At 48.0% G+C, this 22318-nt stretch overlaps 1 protein-coding gene across 1 annotated transcript in view; it reads right to left on the bottom strand.

Moving 5' to 3' along the window:
• Positions 1 to 22318, bottom strand: part of si:ch73-105b23.6 — a 50461-nt gene that overhangs the window by 5892 nt on the left and 22251 nt on the right. Inside the window, exons 3-17 of the mRNA XM_035401080.1 lie at positions 17281 to 17489; positions 14249 to 14304; positions 11588 to 13669; positions 10633 to 10755; positions 7618 to 7751; positions 7180 to 7347; positions 6535 to 6714; positions 5681 to 6281; positions 5223 to 5372; positions 4081 to 4295; positions 3498 to 3573; positions 2855 to 3142; positions 2111 to 2344; positions 1804 to 1956; positions 1201 to 1379 (exon numbers count right to left, since the gene is read on the bottom strand). Coding sequence (XP_035256971.1) covers positions 1201 to 1379; positions 1804 to 1956; positions 2111 to 2344; positions 2855 to 3142; positions 3498 to 3573; positions 4081 to 4295; positions 5223 to 5372; positions 5681 to 6281; positions 6535 to 6714; positions 7180 to 7347; positions 7618 to 7751; positions 10633 to 10755; positions 11588 to 13669; positions 14249 to 14304; positions 17281 to 17285 — 4644 coding nt within the window. The 5' untranslated portion in view covers positions 17286 to 17489. The remainder of the gene's footprint in view (positions 1 to 1200; positions 1380 to 1803; positions 1957 to 2110; positions 2345 to 2854; positions 3143 to 3497; positions 3574 to 4080; positions 4296 to 5222; positions 5373 to 5680; positions 6282 to 6534; positions 6715 to 7179; positions 7348 to 7617; positions 7752 to 10632; positions 10756 to 11587; positions 13670 to 14248; positions 14305 to 17280; positions 17490 to 22318) is intronic.

The following is a 22318-nucleotide window of genomic DNA, read 5'->3' as shown; positions in this document are numbered from 1 at the left end:
GCTGTGGAAATTACTACTGCAGGGAAAAAAAGACTGCAGTCTCTGATACATTACAAAAACAAACCATTTGAACTCATGTAAAAAACAGAATTCAGGTGCAGTTTCACCTACCCGCCCCCCCCCCCCCCCAAAAAAAAATAAATAAATAAATCCACAGACATGGTTTCATTTTAGTTTCTATTGGGCATCAACGGACAGAGCAGCTCATCTGCTCATTCCACTGATCTGGGGTGCTACGGAAAAACATTTCAAGACCATTCCTGCTACAGTGTGGACTGAACAAGGCCGCACTCGTAGAAGCCACCATTCAATCTTAATGTCCACATATAAATCTGGGACCTGGGATTAATCTGCATGGGCTACAGGCGGACACATTCTTAAAGGTTTGCATCACCACCAAGCGGTGCTGGGAAATTAAATAATTATATGAAGTTCTGACCAGTGTTCCTGGTCTTTTTTAAAATTAATTTAAAGAATATACCAGATCAATATTTTTTTATATGAATAGTTTTAACATTCAACATTATCTTCTGATATAGTTGTTATAGAGCTATCTCCTTTGCGGTTACGCCTTACCTGGGAACTCTCCCCTCAACCTCTGCTTAACAAGCCTAGTTCTCTAACCTCACCAAGATATGCAATGCTACATTACAAACTTTTTTGAATATTGTTCTGGCTTTCTCCTTTTACCTTAACTAATTTGAATTTATGTTTGCAGTTAATCTATAGAAATGAATATCAGTTTTCAAATATATTCCAAATACTTCCTTTTGGAATTGTTGATTGGCTTGAAAAAGGCCTGTAATTTGCTACCATCTACTGGACAAAAGAAGTACAATACACCTGAACATGAAAATATTTTATACAGATTCAGGACACTGCATCTGTCCACCTTCTTACAATGAGGTAGGCTACTACTGCTGGAACATCATATGTATTTAGAAGCACCACAGAAACTTCCGACAGTTCATGTTTTCCCTGCAGGCATTTGGTGCAATGCAACTGGAAAGTTCCATGCTAAAATGTATAGGTGCAAAACATGTGGGATTTGAGTTGGTGAAGCGTAGTGATCTACTGAAGCGTGGCCTACTTGGAATTTGCCCTATTTGTGTTGCAGTGTAGCATACTTGGAACTGACCTTCCTTTATGGCAGTGTAAAGTTACTGGAACATTCCATGCAGGTAGTGAGGTGGAGCGTACCTGGAACTTGCCCTGCAGATGGTTCTCAGCGATGCTGTCGTACTGGCAGGAGCCCCCGTTCAGGCAGTTACACATCTGGATGACGGGGCTGAACAGGGAGCCAAACAGCTGGTCACTCGCCCGGACGGTCAGCAGCACGGGCTGGGTGTTGATCGGAGTCCAGGTCAGGATCCCATCAGCTGCGTGGAGGGTACAGACACACGCACAGATGCACACACACACACACACACATACACACACACACACACACACACACACACACAAATACACGCAAATATACACAAACTCACACACACACACACACACACACACACAAATACACGCAAATATACACAAACTCACACACACACACACACACACACACACACACACACGCACGCACCCACGCACAGCACATGTAAGAAATGCTTATTTTCTGAGGGATCATTTTATGTTTTGCTGTCAGTGAAACGACAAGCGAAATTTGTGTGGGAAATGGAAATAAAAATAACTTAAATGGAACCCCCCCACATGAACTCAATACAGCTTATCGTTTCTATTATTTTCTCAACAGTATGCTTCACGGAAACGATGTGCGATGCGTGAGGCTGAAGAGATGCTCACCGTTTCCAATGGAGGCGAGTGGGGGGCGGGGGAACTGCAAGGAGAAGGTCACCGTGTCGGAGTTGGCATCCTCGGCAACGAACTGGACCTGGACCATGTCGTTGACCTTGCACTGGATCACCGTGGGCTGGGTCACAATGGGGGGCATGTTGCCTGTGGTGACCAAGCACAAAGAGAGGCGGAGCAACAGTGTGAGAACCAGCCACTGCGCCGAACCAGAGGAAAATAGCCGACACCTGCGCTGTGTCAGAGGACAGGGGACCACACCTGCGCTGTGTCAGAGGACAGGGGATGAGAGCGGACTCACCGAACACCTGGGCCAGGTTGTGGTACCTCTCCTCGAACTCCAGGCTCTGAAGGCCCAGGTCCAGGCTGCCGAGCGCCAGGGTGTCATGGACACAGGCCATGCTCCCCTGACACTTGGTCTTCAGCTCGCTCAGGACCAGCGGGCTGACGGACAGGAGCTCCTTTGTGGAGATTGGGCTGAAAGGCGCTGTGGGCGGGACGGAGTGCAACAGACTCTCTGGGACAGGTACAGCCCCTGTGGAACACATGCACATGCACAAATACACAAACAAACATGCATGTCAAAAACATACATATATGCACATACACCATTACACACATATTGACAAATGGTTGCCATTTCATCACCTGCAATATCCACCAACTCCAATCATCCAATAATCCAATGAGCATTTTAGTCTCCTTTATGACACATGAGAGGAAGTTAAATGGCTATTTTTATACAGAGTCATTCTTATACCTAGATTGACTCAGAGGGGGTTACTGGCTTGTACCACTGGGATGCATCGAAGCCCAGATTGAGAATTTGGGATAGTGCTGTAACCATAAATTCATTATGGGGGGGTTGGCTGGGAAATGAACTTCTCTCAAAAGACAGGATTGATGGTGTGGGGAAATGGGAGCTGTGATTAAATGCCTACTAAATTTCAGATGTGGGGTGGCATCTCGGCCCAGGGAACATCCCTACTATTTGTGTTAAGCTCCATGGGCAGTGTGCTGCGAGGGGAGGAGTGATGTCACTCACAGGAGAGCCCGTACTGGTGCAGGGTCTCCTCCGGAGGGGGGATGCCGTTGGGCCAGGGCAGGAGCTGGCCGTTGGGGAGCAGGAAGTCGTCGGTGCGGCTGGAGCTCCAGTGGCCCAGGAGCCCCACGGTGTGGTTGAAGAAGCGCTGTGGCACCTCCACGATGGCGCCCAGCATCCCCGCGGCGCCCCGCCACACGGACACGTGCAGACCGCCGGCGTACACCGCGGCGCAGCGCTCCAGGGTCACGCACCGCACCGCGAAGCCCTCCCTTCCCACGTGCACTACACCTGCGCGGACAGCAGAGGGCGCAAAACCAGGAAAATCTCATCATGAATTCCCTGTTTAACTGGCTCTGGCTGCACTGGCGCTCAGTCACAGAGATGAAAGGAATTGTGTAGATATTGTACTGCTGGGGCCATAATGAACTCCATTTCCCAGAGTCACCTGTGTGCTCTCCCCCCACTCCCTGTTTGTGTTGTGTTCATCTGTGTTTTTCTGCTTGGGGGAAGGTAGATTGGGAATATTTCAGGGATAGTTAGGTGGTCACTCACAGCTGCATTAATGGGTTGTTGAATGTTAAATAAATGTAATGTAAAATATTAAACTCAGTGAAAGGAACAGGGAGACGTTTCAGGGTCTTACCCACAGTAACAGGCACTTCCACGTGATCCACCAGAACTGCCATCCCTTCCCCCGACTCGGCACACTTCCATTCCACCTGCACAGGCACAAGAGGACAATTAGACTCAGAAACTGTTACAGCACTTCACACATGCACTTTCACACATACACACATACACACATGCACGCATGCACACATTCACACATACACACATTCACACATGCACGCATTCACACATTCACACATGGGCACTGAGATCATATCTGGTTCTGTTGCCTTTCATCCTGTCATGTTTCTTATCCTTCTCAGACTGGCACTATGGTATGATACATGAAGTGAACACCATGCATCATCTGTTTTATTTTGGCAAAGCGAGATTTTTAGGTCATTGGTGAACACACTGGGGAGGATCTTTAAAAATTCCTCCATACAGAATCTTTGAACTTATCACTTAATAAATGAAGAGCTTTATTAACTGAGGGTTTATTAACGGCTCTTGATCAATGCTCTCCATCACTCACACATTCAGAGACAATGACAGTCAAAAACACAAACATGCAGAAATGGGGCCCGTTTCCTGCAGTGCATGGTGGGATATCTAACCTTGCCGATGCCCTGGTAGAACGCTGCCACGCGTTTCAGGGAGGAGACCCCGTGGGACTGCCCACTGATGACCACCTGGCCAGTCTCGCCCTGCAGGGTGAAGATGTTGGAGCCCGAGCTGGAGGAGAGGCGGAGAATGACGAACTCCCCCACGGCCTTGAAGGAGTACTCCGTCCCGTCAAAGGTGATGAAGTGGAGGCTTCCATACACAATGCCTAACCAAAGCATAGAGCGACAATAGTGGTCTTGTTGAGACGCTAGGACATGAACACCAAACCACCACTAGGGGGTATCCTACAAGGAGATATGCATTGTTTTATTGTCATGAAAAAACCAAGCTTGCCTATTTAAATTTTTTTATTTATTTTTAATTTAGCTATTTTTATACACTGTGTGAGTTCTCATCCAGCCCATTGAACTGCATTTTTCATGAGAGAATTTCTGCAGTACAGTACACACTGGGAATCACAGTAGAAGTTTACATTTGCTGACCTCTGCTGTCTAGCATAGGTACTCCATCCAAACTTTTTCACTTTCATTGAAAAATGAAGACACACTGCACTCTCAACTTGTTTCTATCTATTAGATGGTGAATTGCCCATCAAATTAACAAATACATGTCTACCAGTATATAGAGGAAAAAACAAGAAAGCAATTCAATATCATTTCATTTGAACCTCTATTAAGAGAATGCCGCTTGAAAAGAAAATGTTTTGACAAACGTTTTCCTTGTAATGAACATTGCTTATAACGTGTCAAGGAACTCTGACTACGCTAAGACACACAGACACACAGACACAGACACACACACACACACACACACACACACGCACACATGCACACACACCCACCCACACACACACGCACAAACACCTATACAGAGATCCGTCTGAGGGCCTTCTCACAAGGCTTATGTTAATCTGAATGAGGCCACTACACAATGGGAGGAAGCTTAAGGTGTAACTGGATCTGCCTCCATGCGTGTAAAGGCTCATCTGTGCACCGGCATTTGTGTCAGGATGCGCAGGCACTATATGCAGCAGTGTGTAGGGTGTGTCAGTGAGTGTGTCAGCGTGTAAGCGTGTCTCTAAGTGAATGTGTATGTTCCAGTTTCACTTCCAGATGTAGCTGCAGCCTCTCACCAATGCCCTGAGTTGCCTTGGCAGCAGGAAGGGCGTGGTCAGGGCTCGTCCAGCCATAACCCTGACAACGGTCAAGAGGTCGTTTGCTCAGGTAAAGCTGGCATAGTGGAGACTGGACACAGCACCACTCAAATGGCAACAGGTCCTTATCTATGGGGGGGGGAGGGTAGGTAGGATGAGAAGCAGAGACGTAAACACAGTTAGTAGTGCAAATTGAACCTTGGTAGTTAAAAAGACATCTAGCTTAAAAGCACAATCAGATTAAAGGATTAATGGTTATTTTATAATAATGGTACTGTTAACTACATAACGAACGAGAGATAAAAGATTAAAAGTATCATTAATGAAATCAAAGATAAACGATGCAGTTACACAAAAGACACTCAGGACATCCTGAATCCATTAAATATACTCAGCTGAAGGAAGTGTGATTAGGAATGACCGAAGGGGCCTCTCACCAATGTAGTCTTGCACACTGTTACCGCTGAAGTAGCGCTCGCTGTATCCTGCCAGCAGGGGGCCCTGTAGGTCGTACACACACCTCTTCCCAGAGCCGTGCACGTTGGCCAGGATGGACTGGAAGACGTGCCCCCCACTGCTGCCCCAGCGCTGCGCCCTCAGCGCCCTCACTTGCGCCCCCTGCTGGGCCGGCAGGGTCTCGGGCCCGAAGGCCAGGTCCTCCAGCGCCTGGGCCCGGTCGCAGGGGCAGGACGAGACGCCCTCCATCCACAGCGAGGGGTCCGGCTCCCTCAGCGCCCAGGCCCGGCACTTCCTGCGGGGGTCCGAGTCGGGCCCCGAGGGCCTGGTCAGGTCGTACACCCACTGGCCCCGCCGCCCCGTGTTGCCCGTCACCTCCTGGGGCCGGTAGCGTCCGGCCGGCCCGAACAGGTTGTGGGCGGGGACGGTGGACTCGTTGTGGAAGACGGCCCCCCCGTCCGTGAAGCCCGTCAGAGCGTCGTGGTGCAGCCTCTGCCCGGGACCCCAGCCCATCTCTCCGAAACGCAGGAGGGCGAAGGAGCGATCCCCGTCCGTGGTCAGGATGCACTGGAAAGTGTTGGTCTGAGTGACGACAGCAATGGAGAATTTGATCAAAATATTATGATTAAAAATTAAGATATTAAATGTTGCCATTTGGAAAAATTGAACAACTCATAAACCCAATTTCACATGAGACCTCGATCACTGACTGTGGGGAGATCCACCAACACCAAAGAAATACAGTATGTGTATGATAATCGTCTTACTCTGCTGAAATGGAGAACTAAAGAATAACATTCTCACAGGTCACACAACCGCACAGCATCCCACTCACCTCTGAAAGGTTGATCTTCTGGTAGGAGACAGGGAGCACGTGGTCCCAAGTGATTTTGAGGATCCAGGCTGGGGTGAAGGAAGGCCTCCCTCTCACGTTCTCAAACCTGGACACATCCTCCAGGGTGCGGTTGAAGACGATTTGAGCGTAGACGTCAGACAGGTTCAGTTTGTGGTACTCCTGAGAATAGGGGGAGTGAGGGAGGAGGAGAAAGTTCACAACCTTTTAACTGAAAAAGCAGAGAGATAGGGAGACAGAAATTCTCTTCCTCATACATTGCAAAGCATTTTTAATAAAGTATCCAATAAATAACTGACCTCTCTTCCTTGACAAAGGACAAAATACACAAACTCTATTAGGAGAAAAACCAAGAGCTACAAGCTATAAACTGAGGGACAGTGATTGACGACTGATTATTATTGTTATTAATATTAGTATTATTACAGCAGCATTAATATACAGCACAGCATAGTAAACAATATTATATAATATGTGATTAGACAAATATAGTATTTAGTGTTTATAGTTAGAGATGTATTTTATGCTAATTAAGACTTGAATTTTTATAGTAGTAGTTGATTGATTGACACTTACGCACACAGTTGCTCATCTCTGACCCCGCCCCATATTGCGATGGCTGCCTACCTGATAAAACAGCTTCCCGCCACCCTGTGTGAGGTCAGCATCATCCCAGAACACCGCCAGCATGGCCACACTCTCATTGCCGGTGAAACCACTGGGGAAAGGAGCCGGGAAGAGGAACTGCTCGTTCTCACTCACCGACTGGAACTGCACCAAGCCGTTATCTGAAAACTGACCCAGAGAATGAGAGAGAGAGGGAGAGGGAGAGAGAGAGAGGGAGAGAGAGAGAGAGAGAGAGAGAGAGAGAGAGAGAGAGAGAGAGAGAGAGAGAGAGACAGAGAGAAAGAGAGACAGAGAGAGACAGAGACAGAGAGACAGACATAAACAGAGAGAAATTAAAATGGGTAAGAGAGAAGGAGACATTATTACTCATAGATCTGGTTCAAATGTGTATTTTAAATACTTGAACTGGGATTTCACTCTGAAGTTTGGGACACTCACATACAGCCGGTCGTACATTTTTCCGAGGAAGGGGAACCCCATGGGAGGAGTGATGTAGGGGGAGTTTGTGTCCGCCCCCGATGCCTTAACATGTCCGTCCCCCACTTCCTTCCCAAATGGGTACAGCTCGCTCTCTGCGTGGGACAGACACACACAGTTACTCACACAGTCACCCCTCAGCTCATCCCCACAGTGACAAGAACAGGCCTGCAAATTCACAGTACATTATGCCAGAAGAAAGCCCAGTCAGGCATTACCAATGCTAAGACTCATTACACTCAGTTAGGGTTTGAATGCCTGCCTGTGCAAGATAATGGTGGGTGTTCACCATTAAAACAAATCTCATTGGCTAGTTACAACCTGTCAGTCATATGACTGCTACTGGCTAATAATTAGACTTCAGTTCTGTAATCTATTCAGACAATGAATAACAATGTCTCCGTGTGTTTGCATAAAGAGCTAAATTAAATACAAGGAAAGCAGCATTAATTTTGCACAGCCTTATGAACAGAATGGATATGGTAACTATGTCAACGTATAACAGGAACACAGGCAGCAGGCTGGGCAGTTCCTCCAGGGTGGAGGTGAGTGGAGTTAAAGCAGCAGGTCAGGGAGCAGGCCCCACCCTTCCGAGTGAGCAGGTGACAGAGGGTGTGGTTGGTCAGGGGACAGGAGCATTGGAACGAGCCCGGGAGGTTGGTGCAGGCGGTGTGGGGGTGGCACGCAGAGGGCAGCTGGCACTCGTCCACGTCGGCACACCCCTCCCTCCCGCGGCCCCGAGCGGCGGTGGGGGTCCACCCGCCGGCGCACTGGCACCGGAACCCCCCCACGCGGTTGTGGCAGGCGGCGGCGGGGTGGCAGCCGCCCCGGTCCTGCTGGCACTCGTCCAGGTCCACGCAGAGGCCCTCCAGCGCCAGGAAGCCCGGCGGGCACGCGCACAGGAAGGAGCCCGGCGCGTTGAGGCAGCGGGCGCCGCGTCGGCACGGCGACCGGGCGGCCTGGCACTCGTCCACGTCCCGGCACCACGTCCCGTTGCCCGCGTGCCCCTCGGGGCAGTGGCAGGAGAAGGAGCCCGGCGTGTTCCAGCAGCGGGCCAGCGGGTGGCAGACCCCCGTGGCGTTGGCGCACTCGTCAGTGTCCGCGCACGCCCCGCCCTCCTCGTGGTGGCCCCGCGGGCAGGAGCAGACGAAGCCGCCCGGCACGTTGGCGCACTCCTGGTCGGGCCGGCAGGTGTGGTTCCGCAGGCACTCGTCCACGTCCACGCAGTCGTCGCCCTCGGGCTCGAACCCGGCCGCGCAGGCGCACAGGAAGGACCCCTCCGTGTTGGCGCACTCGGCGTGGGCGGGGCAGGGCGGCTCGGGCGCGGCGCACTCGTCCGCGTCCTGGCACTCGGTGCCGTTGGGCAGGTAGCCGGGCTGGCAGCGGCACTCGTAGGAGCCGGGCAGGTTGGCGCAGGCGGAGTGGGGCGGGCAGAGGGAGGCGATCTCCTCGCACTCGTCCGCGTCCGCGCACTCCGTCCCGTTGCTGCGGAAGCCCGGGTCGCAGACGCAGTGGAAGGAGCCCTCGGAGTTGACGCAGGTCCCGTTGGCGCACTCCCCCCCGTCCCCCCCGCCCCCCCCGCACTCGTCCAGGTCCTCGCACAGCGAGCCGTTGGGGGCGAACCCGAGGTCGCAGGGGCACAGGTACCCCCCCGCCGTGTTGACGCAGGTGCTGTGCTCGGGGCAGGGGTCGCCGGCCGCGCACTCGTCCACGTCCGCGCAGTCGCTGCCGTTGCCGTGGTAGCCCTCCCAGCAGTCGCAGGCGTAGGTGCCCGGCACGTTGCGGCAGTACGAGGCGTTGGGGCACAGCGCCATCCCCATGAGGCACTCGTCCACGTCCTGGCACACCGAGCTGTTGGACAGGAAGCCGTCCAGGCAGGGGCACAGGTAGCCGCCGGGCACGTTGGCGCACACGCTGTTCTCGCGGCAGGTGACGTTCCCGCCGTCGCACTCGTCCACGTCCTCGCAGTGCGTCCCGTTGTCCTGGTAACCAGCCCAGCACTCGCAGTAGGAGGAGCCCTCGGTGTTGAGGCAGAAGGAGAACTCGGGGCAGCCCCCCAGGCCCAGGCTGCACTCGTCCATGTCCTGGCAGTCAGTCCCGTTCCCGAAGAAGCCGTCCCAGCAGCGGCAGTAGCGGGAGCCCAGGATGAGGGCGCACCCGGCGTGGGGGTGGCACACCTCGCTGGCGTTGGCACACTCCTCCTGGCTGATGCAGGTGCCGTGGTCGTAGGCCAGGCCCAGGACGCAGGTGCAGGCGTACCCCCCCGCCGTGTTCCGGCACGTCATGTTGCCGCCGCAGACGTCCGGCTCCAGGCACTCGTCCACGTCCTCGCAGGCGAACCCGTCGCCGTGGTAACCCTCCTCGCAGACGCAGCTGTACGAGCTGTCCGTGTTGAGGCACGCAGCGAGGGCGCTGCAGTTGTGTGGGAGGGCGGGGTTCGCAGCGCACTCGTCAACGTCCTGGCATTCGAACCCGGAGCCTGTGGTGCCCAGGGGGCACGAGCACGAGAAGGCGCCAGGTGTGTTGGCGCAGCTGGCTGAGAAGTGGCATCCTCCATTTTGGGTTTGGCATTCGTCAATGTCTATAATTCATCCAAAATGGTACAGGGTCAGGGAAACAGCCAGACTCCAGAGTTTCTAAAAGAAGTCTAAAAAAGAGTCCACACAAAACTGCAGAAAAGACACAAAGACACTGCCAAGCAGGAGCTGCTGTTGTTAAGTTTAGGTTCGTGTCAGGGGTGCCCAGCCCTGGTCCTGGAGACTCTGAGGGTTTGCTGGCTTTTGTTTCCACCTTAGAATCAATCACCAGCCAACTCAAACAGAAAAAACCAGGGGAGGTGAGCTTAATGTACAACTAACAGTCGATTTCATTTATCAGTCTGGTGCTGAGACAGTGAAAACCAGCAGACTCTGAGTCTCTCCAGGACCAGGGTCGGGGACCCAGGGGTTAGGGGGGGCGGACCGGGGCGGAGCTCACCGGAACAGTTCTTGCCGTCTCCTGTGAAGCCGCTGAGGCAGAAGCAGAGATGGCTCCCCCTGGTGTTCACACACTCCGCGAAATCGCTGCACTTGTGCCCCCCCGCTTCGCACTCGTCCACGTCTGAGAGGGGGGTGGCAGAAATGAGACAGGGCAATTTATGTTACTTATTTCACTGTGTAAAAAAACAGCATCTATGATATTAGCTGGCCTTGCATACATCATCAAACGTATCCTAATTGTGCAGTCTAAATAAATAATAGGCAGTATAAACAAACAAGAAATATATTTATTTTTAATTTAAGCAAATATTTGTTTTCCTCATAATTCTATTCATATAATATTCTCTACATAGTGAAATGAGGGTATGCCAAATAACAAAATATAACTAAAACAATAGGCAGTTTGAAATATGCCAGGCTGGAAGCTGAGAAGGTCATGCATAATAAAGGTCACAGTGTGCCCAAGTTTTCCACTGACAACGAAGCCAATGGAACACAAGTTTTAGGGAAGGTAAATGTCAATTTTAATACAAATTTCACTACAGATATTAATTGGACAGGCATAAAAATAGTCTACTCTCAGTGTTGGCTTTACAATTAGTTATATAAGATTGCATTTTGGAAGTCTGTTATTAAGTGAAGAGAAATTCATCAGTTTCATTAAGATCCACAGATCCCCAGAAGAGCTTTTTGTAAATAAACTTGACTGTTCAATGATGCAAGCAATACACACTGACATACACACTTACATAATTGCAGCACTTACATCATTAGTTTACAGGGGTAATGTCTGAAACGTCAAAATCCAAAATGAAATATGGAAATTAACTAGATAATTAGAGGCCATTAACCGAGAAGAACAAAACAGTTTTTAGAAAAAAATACAGCAATCAGACATACTAATGAATCTTTGCACGGGTGATACGTGACACCCAGACGCCGAGTCTTCTTACCGGTGCAGGACGTCCCGTTCTGCGTGTACCCGCTCTGACACACGCAGGAGAAAGCGCCCGGCTTGTTCACGCACTCGGTCTCGTTGGCGGGGCACACGTTCTCTTGGCACTCGTCGATGTCGGAGCAGGTGAGGCCGTCCCCCTCGAAGCCGACGTCGCAGACGCACTGGTGCCCGGCGGGCGAGGGGTGGCAGAGCCCGTAGGGGTGGCACGCGGGGGAGCAGAGGGGGCTCGGGGCCGCGCAGGAGTCGTTTTGGGCCACCGTACCATTGAGGCAGGAGCACACGTGCGAGCCCACGGAGTTGACGCAGGTGGCGAAGGCGGGGCAGGTGGCGTTGGAGGCGGCGCACTCGTCCACGTCCCGGCAGGAGAACCCGTCGCCCTCGAACCCGCGCCGGCAGCTGCAGGAGTAGTCCCCGGGCGCGTTGGCGCAGACGGCCTGCGGGTGGCAGGTGCCGACGGCCGCGCACTCGTCCACGTCCCGGCACCAGGTGCCGTTCCCGGTGAAGCCGTGCTTGCAGGTGCAGGTGAAGGAGCCCTCGCTGTTCAGGCAGGTGGCGTTGGAGTGGCAGGGCTGCCCGGCGGCGCACTCGTCTACGTCCGTGCAGGCGGTCCGTCCGCGGGCGCGGGCGAAGCCCTTGTGGCACGGGCACTCGTACGACCCCTCGGTGTTCACGCAGCGCTCGTTGGCCTGGCACGGCCCCGGCACGCCCTGGCACTCGTCCACGTCGCGGCAGGAGGTCTTGTTGACGAGGCTGAAGCCCGGCGCGCACACGCAGGAGTACGAGCCCTTGCTGTTGACGCAGGTGGCCCAGCTGGAGCAGCCCCCGTTGCCCGTCAGGCACTCGTTGACGTCCGCGCACTCCGTCACACCGTTGCCCGAGTAGCCCGGCAGGCAGGTGCAGTTGTAGGAGCCGGGCAGATTGACGCAGACGGCACTGGCGTGGCACTGCTGCGCCAGCTTGCACTCGTCCAGGTCGACGCAGGAGATGCCGTTGCCCTCGTACCCGCGCCGGCACTGGCAGGTGAAGGAGCCGGGGAAGTTGGCGCAGGTGGCGTACGGGCTGCAGTGGCCGGCCGCGCACTCGTCCAGGTCCTGGCACTTGGAGGCGTTGAAGATGAAGCCGCTGCCGCAGTCGCAGCGGTAAGAGCCGGCGGAGTTCACGCAGGAGGCGCCGTCCGGGCAGATGCCCGGCGTCAGGCACTCGTTGATGTCCGCGCACCGCCGGCCGTTGCCCAGGAAACCCTCTCTGCAGGAGCAGTCGTAGGAGCCCAGGACGTTGATGCAGTCCGCGCTGGGGTCGCAGTCGTTGCTGCCGACGCACTCGTTGATGTCGACGCAGGTGAGCCCGTTCCCGGTGAAGCCCTCCTGGCAGGTGCAGCGGTACGAGCCCGGCAGGTTGACGCAGGCGGCGAAGGTGCTGCAGAGCTTGGCGGCGCACTCGTCGATGTCGCTGCACGTCTGCCCGTTGCTCTGGTAACCGCTGTTGCAGGTGCAGCTGTAGGTGCCCGGGAGGTTCCGGCAGCCCTTGTACCCGGCGGAGGTGGAGCAGACGCCCGAGGACTCGGAGCACTCGTCGATGTCCAGGCACAGGTAGTTCCCGTTGCCCTTGTAGCCCGAGTTGCAGGTGCAGGCGTAGGAGCCGGGGTTGTTGGTGCAGGTGGCGTTCCAGTGGCAGATGCCGCGGGTGGTGCACTCGTCGATGTCCTGGCACTGCAGGCCGGTCCCCTGAAAGCCGGTCCTGCAGCGGCAGCTCACGCCCCCTGCCGTGTTGGTGCACGCCGCGTTGTCGTGGCAGCCGCCGTTGTTGGTGAGGCACTCGTTCACGTCCTCGCAGCTCTTGCCGCTGCCCGTGTAGCCGGCCCGGCAGACGCAGCTGTAGCTGCCCAGCGCGTTGTTACAGTTGGCGTTGACATGGCAGCCGTGCAGGCCCAGCTTGCACTCGTCGATGTCCGTGCACTGCAGCCCGTCGCCCTGGAAACCCATGCGGCAGACGCACTGGAAGCCTCCGTCGCGCGTGTTCATGCAGTCCGCACGGCTGTGGCACTGGCTTCCCGCCGACACACAGTCACTTAGATCAGCTGATAGAGAGAGAGAGAGTACAAGTGTATTTCATGCCAATAAAGCATTTTGAATTTGAATTTGAATTTGAGAGAGAAGTGGAGAGATGGAGGGCGGGAGACAGAGGGGAAGGGAGGCAGAGAGAAGACTTCAATAAATTTACAAATAAATAACCAATGTAAAGAATGGCTATATTTCCATAGTCAAACTGTTTTTGTGCTTAACTAGGTTGGCATCTCATGCCTCCTACTGTACTCTGACCCTGTACTCGACCAAACAAGTCTACTTGATGTGGTGATAGGGGAATACGACTTGCTGAACCCTAAATGGGTGGAGCTATGATGTCATCATCGCCCTCCCTAAATGCATTTTGCTGTGGAGCGCAAATTCTGTTGATGACAAAATGACAAAATGCTATCTTCACCATTAATGAGGTTCAAGAAGCCTTACTTGCCCATTGCTACTCGAAAGCCAAAAAGCGTTAGTGGGTTAGTGAAACATTCAGGATCACTCTTTAACACCAAGTGCTTTAGAGAGTCTTGTCTGCATTCATCTGACCTGACTGTGAAGTCACATGTCCCGGTTGTGACATCACCCACCTGCGTAGGAGCGCCCCAGGGCTGCACAAAGACACGCCAGACACAGCAGTGGTACTCTGAGGGAGAGAGGTGGAGTTTAGGGCGTGCACGGTACACAGTCTTCACCCCTGACAAAATATTTGCTTAATTCTAAAACAAATCTACACTGCACACACTGGCAGTTGGACAGGTAATAGGACAGGCATGATGGAAAATTAGGCACATTTCTCCTACAAACATACAATGCATAAACATTGATTTTAAATGTATATATTAATTTGTAAATACACTACATTTCCAAAAGTGTGTAGACGGCCCTTCTAATTAGTGGCTTTGGCTATTTCAGCCACACCCAATGCTAACAGGTGCATAAAATCAAGCATACAGCCATACAATCTCCAGTGACAAACGTTGGCAGTAAAATGGGTCATGGCTCAGTGTCGTTCAACGTGGCACTGTCATGGGATGCCACCTTTCCGACTGTGGGCCTGTTGCCCAACGTCAGTGCCCAACCTCGCTAATGCTCTTGTGGCTGACTGTAAGTGAATTCCTGCAGCAATGAAAGCCTTCCCAGAAGAGTGGAGCAGAGTGGTTACAGCAGCAAAGGGGGTCCAACTCCATATTAATGCCCATGGTTTTGGAATGAGATGTTCAACAAGTACATACTGTATGGGTGTGATGTTCAGGTGTCCACATGCTTTTGGAAATGTAGTGAATATCACTGCAAGCAACATGTTTATTTTAGGAATATCTGTCATACTATTTTGTGTACAATAATACACAAAGATACTTTTAAACCAGGGAATTGCAGGGCTACAGCCTTGTTATTTGAAACAGGGAGAGGGGTAGATTACATTTTAGCTATTAAGCAGACCATTTTATCCTTACGTTACATTACATTTTAGTTTATACAGCTGGGTATTTTACTGAAGCAATTCAGGTTAAACACCTTGCTGAAGGGTACTACCTGGGAGAACTGAACCTACAACCTTAGGGTTGCAAGCCGAATTCTCTGATTATTGAATGAACCTGCCACACACACTTCCTGTTTTACTCTGCCATTGAAGTCTATGACTGAGCTGAAATTATATCTCTTGACCTTTAACACCATTTGCACATATCGTGTTCAGTAAATAAGCAACTGATTCAGTAACGGAATACATTTAATCCAAATAGGGCTTAGCGAGATTCAATGCTTCAGTTCTCAAATGAAAATTGATATTTTACATTAGTACTGGGGTTTCCACTGGGTGGGTGGGGAGGGGAAACTTTTTTGTATGATCTTGGGTTTTTATTTTAATTGCAGTGTCTTACTTTTTCTATGACCCCTCTTGAGGCATTTTTTGTTATAAAAGCAATACAAATTTAATTAAAAAGATAAATATTTTCCATTAGTCATTCGAGCTGAATCACTTGGTGAATGAACCCCACTATGAGCATCTGCAGGTCTTTTGTAAAGGGGATCTTTTGCGAAGGGGATGTGTTTATATTAATGTTTCACACTTCTCATATTGTACTTTGTGTCTGTATTTATGTATCACTTCCCTTTTTATGACTGTGTTTGTAATGTTCAAAATAAGAAGTAATTGTATCTCATTGTTTGTTTAAGCAGTTGAGTCAATGCACAGAACACAGGGTATTAAATACTGCAGAACGAGCGCTGGCTCTCGACTGCGCCAAATTGCTTCTCCTTTCTTACCGCTCAAGGCTTCTCGAAAAGAGCACTTTTCAGTACATTGCTGGAATAGGAAAACAAAGGAAAAGTGAGCAGTGCCAGCAAGTCGCAGGGCTGGGAGAAGCTAATCGCAGCCATCGCGCTATGAATGGAGAAATTGATAGCAACAATCCCGCATTTCTTATTGGGTTACGCTGTGAATGTTACGACGCCCCCCAGGCCAGATTTCTGCCATTGTCCCATAGAGGAACGAGCTCCTTCTTTAGTTCTGGGTGGTGCAAAGGAAAGGAGGACCTAATATGTACACCGTAGGGCCTCCCTTCCACCCCCCCCCCCCCTCTGCGGGACTATAAAAACAGAGCCCGGAAACCAAAAATATTTGCCCAATTCTTGGAAAATGAAATAGCATAATAATGATGATGATGATAATAATAATATATATAATATATAATAATAATAATAATAATTATAATAATCAAGCCATGTGCCAAGGGTCAGGCAACCCATTCTGGTTTCTCCCTCACTGGCTGAGCAGAGCGTTTTGCCAGGTTCAGACATGTACTCGCTGGCACAAACCTAATTTTTATTTTTTCAGAAACAGAACACAACAAAAAAATTTCTTTTTTTAAACAACACTGTTTGCATATGAAAACCCCTTGGTTGTTACAGGTTGTTAAAAGCATTTTGTAGGTCATGCATTACTCAAACTCTAAGTAATCAATGGTAAAAAGACACACAAAAGCCGTATGAGATGTGTCATTTGACTTCACCAGAGCAAGACAAATGAGGACACGACTAATCAGGGTAACAAAAATCAGGGTAAAACATGCCTTTTTAGCAGTTTTTGCTTTGCTGACTTTTAAAAATATTATAACTCAGTGATTTGAGACTAATGAATTATAAGAACATTCTTTTCCATTCAATTTTCCTAAGACTAGAAATGGGAAAATATAAATGATATTTACATATCTATGTGAACATGCACAACAAAATGTTCCATTTTGAATAAAAAATGATAAAGGTTACTTTGATAGAAGTTCATCTTATATCAACTCATATAACAATTCTGAGAGTTGAATTAAAACTTCACATTTTACTTAACATATGTCCTCTGTCCGTCTATTTTATTTTTCATCTCATGCACATTACATAATTTAAAAAATACAGTGACATTCAGAGATGGAATCTTAATCACATTTTCCTTAACAGAACACAGAATAAATTCATGGGGCTAATGGCTAGAGAGCACAAACGCGTTCAACAAGGGAATGCTCATTGTTCTTGACGTGATGATCCAAACGGCCAATGAAAGAGGAAGATAAAGATGAAGATGAAAGAGACATGGTTACCAGATAATTCTGGGACAAAATGTACTCACCGCATGCTTTCGTAATCTCGCTGAATCTAAGAGGAACTCATGGAGGCAGAGGGGGTGATGGAGGCTCTCTCCCACTGTTTCGCTGTCCCAGGACCAATTTGCCCAAGCGGAATGGTGCAGCTCTCCCTAGCCAGGTCCTCCAATCTCAGCTCAGATTGCCCCGGGACAGGGGACAATGGTGTGTCTCCAAGCCCTCTGATATCTTAAACCTCAGAAAATGGGAACACCCAGATTTTTTTTTGTCCCATCTCAGCCACGCTGTAAGTGAACTACACCCCCGGGGAATATCGTTTGTCCTATTATAGGGGAGAAGGTAAAAAAAAAATAGCTACAAACAGGTAAGCGTAAGTGCAGTGAAACAACAGCAACAGATATTGTATTATTTGGGGGCCTCGGGTATTTTTTAGTTCCTGGTCAGGCTACATCCTGGACTATACCATGCATTTTTACCAGTAACCCAGCCCACATGCATGTCTTCGTAACACCCTTACTCAACTTATATTTTATATCACATCGATTTTAAAGGTTTAAAGCTTATGTATCATGTGGCTTTCCCCAGAGTGCAGACCCGAAATGGGGCTGAAATGGACCAATTTACTTTCACATCCAGTTCCACAGCAACAAGACCACACTAGCAAGATCTGTGAAATAACACACGTAATACAGATTATTATTTATGATAAGGTAATAATAATTCTTCTTTAAACTGTGCTTGTATCAGTGTCTGTCAGTTGTGACCTTTTCAGTATGACAGCACATGGCTTGCATGCAGCAGTTCTTTATTCCAGCGGTAGGTGGAGGAACACACTGATCCACAGCATTCAAAAAGGATACTTTCCCATGTGCACTGGCATATTTCACAGTGTGTTCATTTCCTGTTCTAGTTAAATACATCCATGCCGTAGCTAAAGGGCTCTCGAAAGATTGCAATATTGAAATTTTAACATAGTTACAAAACTCTGTGAAAAATGGTCATTGGATAGGGAATAAGAAGTTCAATAAAAAAATATATGTGGTGACCATATCATAGTTAAATAAATAAAATAATAAAAAAAGTTCCACCATTGTAATGATTCCTTTCAACTTTTTATCAGACAGGAGGATATAGTGAAGCCATATATTATTTTAACTTTCAGGCAAAAAATGAAATTTTTATGTTATTTTGACAGCTGGATATTTCACAGTTGCAATTCTGTTCTGGCACCTTGCGGAAGGGTAGAGTCACAGTGTCCTAGCTGGGAATTGGACACAACACCTTTGCATTACAGGGTCAGCTCCCTAACCATTACACTACACTACACTATACTATACCATATTCCTTAACCATTATACTACACCATTATCCTACGCTATACTCCCTAACCATTATGCTACACTATACTACACCATTATACTACACTTTATTCCCTAACCATTACACTACATTATACTACCAGCAGATGGCAACCTGTCTTTTGATTCCCTATCCACTCTCCATTCTTTCTCACAAAAATCTTTAGAATACTGCCTGACTTTACTAAGGCACAAAACACATACTTTCCATGACCAGAGGTATAAGACCACGCTCACAAGGCTGCCAGGGCTACAGTTCTTTTAGCACATGGTTCCAGGATCAGCACAATCAGTTGTTTGTTCTGATACCATACTGAATTCAGCTACGATCAATAATGAAAGAATGCACCAGCTCTGAAGTGCGAGCTCTGTTGTCAGCCCTGTCCCTCGGAGTCATCTGAAAATCTCAGCCTTGCCAAAACCAAGCTGAGCTAGCTTCCAGCTATGTCCTCTACCATCCAGGATTTCTCCAATTACCTTCATAAACACTGCAAATGAACATGACTCCCCAATCAAACACACACACACTAACTTTTTTCTGCAATATTTTACCATCCAAACAAACTGAGGGTTTGTCCACTGTTTCATTGCAGACATTTTCTCAGTGACCACGTCCACTACGCTGTTATTTGTAAACCTAAAGAAAACAGCATTGCAAAAATGGACTCTCTCAGACCACCATGGTGCGACACTGGAAAACCAGCCATTTTTTACTGATGATTTACTGTAGTGTCAGTCACATTAAACTTCTTATTTTGCCGTGCCAGTATTGTTAGGATCCAGCTATTTGCCTTCTCTTACTTCACCAAGCCCTTAATATAGACCGTGGCACATTGGGCGATTCTAACTCTTTACTTCCAGGTCTTCCAGCATATGCTACCTGGACCCTCCATCTTATTAATTTAATTACTCTAGAATGTGATGACAAAATATTTATTATTTATTCTTTATATTTCCAGGAAAAAACCCCACTGGGATTGACATCTGGTGAAAGTGTGACCTTGCCTAGAAAGTAAAACATGTGCATACAAACAAGAGCAATAGTCTTTCTCTTTCCCATACAACGCCCACAAGTCCTCTTCTTAGCAGTGTCACTAAACACTGCAAACTGTTCTTGTTCAATAGACAGAATGTTTGAATAAGAAAATGCATGTTAAATAAGCCAATAGTGATGAGGTTATTTTAAGTCTGTTAGCCATGTAAGATTTTCTGTCTGGATTGAAACAATAACCATCTCTAACTTGGACTCACAATTAAATGCAATCATTTTCCTTCACAGACAAAGAGCGGAAAGTTAATGCCGATGACTGCTGAACTCTCTAAACGGCGTTTGAAGAAAAACGAACATTCGCCTTTAACTGTGAGACAGAACTGAGAATAAATATTGACATTTGTCATCCAGGCTTGACAATAAGGAGAGTAGAACGTGTCATATGCAAAAATTTAAAGGGGACTTGCAAGCAATGATTAAGGCTCCCTCCAGCCTGAATTTATTTATCCCGGTTATCATTTCTTCATCAATAAGAAATTGACCGAGCCACCCCACATCACATTTTAAGGTTGCTGTAGGTGAATCATCTCAATGAGTCATTTCATTAATACGAATTACAGCGCGTGCAACTGCATGACAGTTCACAACACGCTTCTCAGGGTGCATACTTACTGTTCTAGTGAACAGTATTCCACATAGTTTGGCTTGGCAATACACTCATGTTTACCGGTAGCAGAATATGATTCATCAGCCAATGTTCGCTGGCTTTTGTTTTTTTATACATTTCATGCAATTAATGCTACCAAACTTATTTTAATAGGTTGCAATTCTTATTGAATGACAATAAAATAATAACAGCAGCATTTCTATTTCCATTCTGTTATTTTGACCAATATTATATTAATAAATATTATACACTCCGTCTCAACTTTATTAGGTTAATCTGCTCAGTAATGTAAATAGCCTGCTCCTCCCAACAGTATCGCTCATTTGACAGTTCTACAGGAGCAAAAAAGACATTTTTTATTTGGTTGTTTTTATGTCTTTTTAATTGATCAGACAGAGTTAAACACAACACTACTTGAGCTTTCCTATGCCAGAAGGTCTCAACACTAATTGGATTGTACCACTGAATTTGGTAACATGATATAACTGGCTGGCCTATGCAATGTGGGCCCTCAGAACATATTGGTGAATTTATTTGGCAAAAACGGAAATTGTGGAAAAACAAGACTGAACAAAAACCAATCAAGAAACCATAAGACAAGGCGATGCCCAGGACAACTAACAGTCAAAAGAAGAGCAATGCAGACAACTGCTGAGCATCTTCTCTTACCTCTGAAACAGACTTTTTTTCTAAATGAATCTATTATTAACAGTGTACTTGATCACAAAAGAGATATTTGTACACAGGTGTTTTCCATGGATGTTAATATCGGTAAAGAAGTGCAGACGTATTCCAATAATACCTCCAAAGTTAACATCATACGTAGGTTTCTTCAGTTATTCCCTCAAATTATTGGAATGCTAAATGTAAACTCTGCAGGTATTACTTGAAGATGGAAAGCACCAATGTACAAATATCTCTTGTGATAAAATACAGCTTATAACATATTTGTGTAAGCTTGTTTTTCGGTTTAATTGGATTTAGTGATCAAATGTCTCTCTAGAGACAGGTGTCTGGAATAACAGTAAGCAAAAGTATTTTTAATTACATTTATTGGGTACTTACTTTCCCCATATTTCTCCAAATGTGTTCACTTATGCCATTCGCTCAGTTAATACATTACCAACAAAATTTGCTTGAAATTAAAACCCAGATTTAGACTCATTTGTTTTAAAGCGTAAACACAATAAATGTTATGTTGCTGTTTAAGACAGTTTATTAAAATGTGCACTAAATGACAAAATGGTTTAATTTTGGCTAAATCACACAACATATATCAAGGGATTAAAACAGGTTTTGGGAAAGCAATGTAAAAGAAGCAGTAACAGCAAGTATTACTCTACATTTGACATTGAGCTTTAAGTCCTGACCAGGCATCGAAACCCTCTGTAGTATTATGCACACATTTCTTTATGTCACTTCGACACAATGTCTGATACAGTTTACTCTGTCAAAAGCAAGTGAGGCCAGTCACTGACTTGTGGAATAATTTCTTTTGTCTTACAGACTAACAGTGTAATATTTTTCATAGCTGCGGTGTGTATTGTCCTTCATAGATAAAATTATATCTATTCAAAAAATGCTAAAAGTTGATAGTGGAGACCGGGGATATTTATTTGCTCTTCTAACTTGTTGGTCGGGATTTCTTCCACATTCCAGAGTTTCTGTTTTTTTTTCTCATAGAGAGAATTGTTTGGTTATAGCTGAGCAACTGAAACCAGCAGCCACGGACCTCCCTCCAGGGCAGGGTGGGGTACTGTGATTCATCCAACGTACAGCATCAACCTGCATTTACAAAAAAATAAAATCTTTCTTTCACACAGGAAGCACGGCAGACGGTCATTCCTTGCACTAGCCACATTAGCCCTACAAAAAAGATGGAGTGTGGGAGTATGAGTAACTAATGCGGGGGTAACCAATGTGGAATGCTAGCTAACTAAACCTGCTGTACCCCTGGCAGGCAGGACTTAATTGTGTATCCCCATTGAGAGGTGGCTTATAAAATAGCCTCGGCTGTAACCTGAGACTATATGGCCTCTACTAACCTT

This window comes from Anguilla anguilla, chromosome 18 (assembly GCF_013347855.1).
Source record: "Anguilla anguilla isolate fAngAng1 chromosome 18, fAngAng1.pri, whole genome shotgun sequence".
Lineage (NCBI taxonomy): Eukaryota > Metazoa > Chordata > Actinopteri > Anguilliformes > Anguillidae > Anguilla > Anguilla anguilla.
The sequence above is the reverse complement of the archived record's forward strand: the minus strand, read 5'-3'. Positions and strand labels throughout refer to the sequence as shown.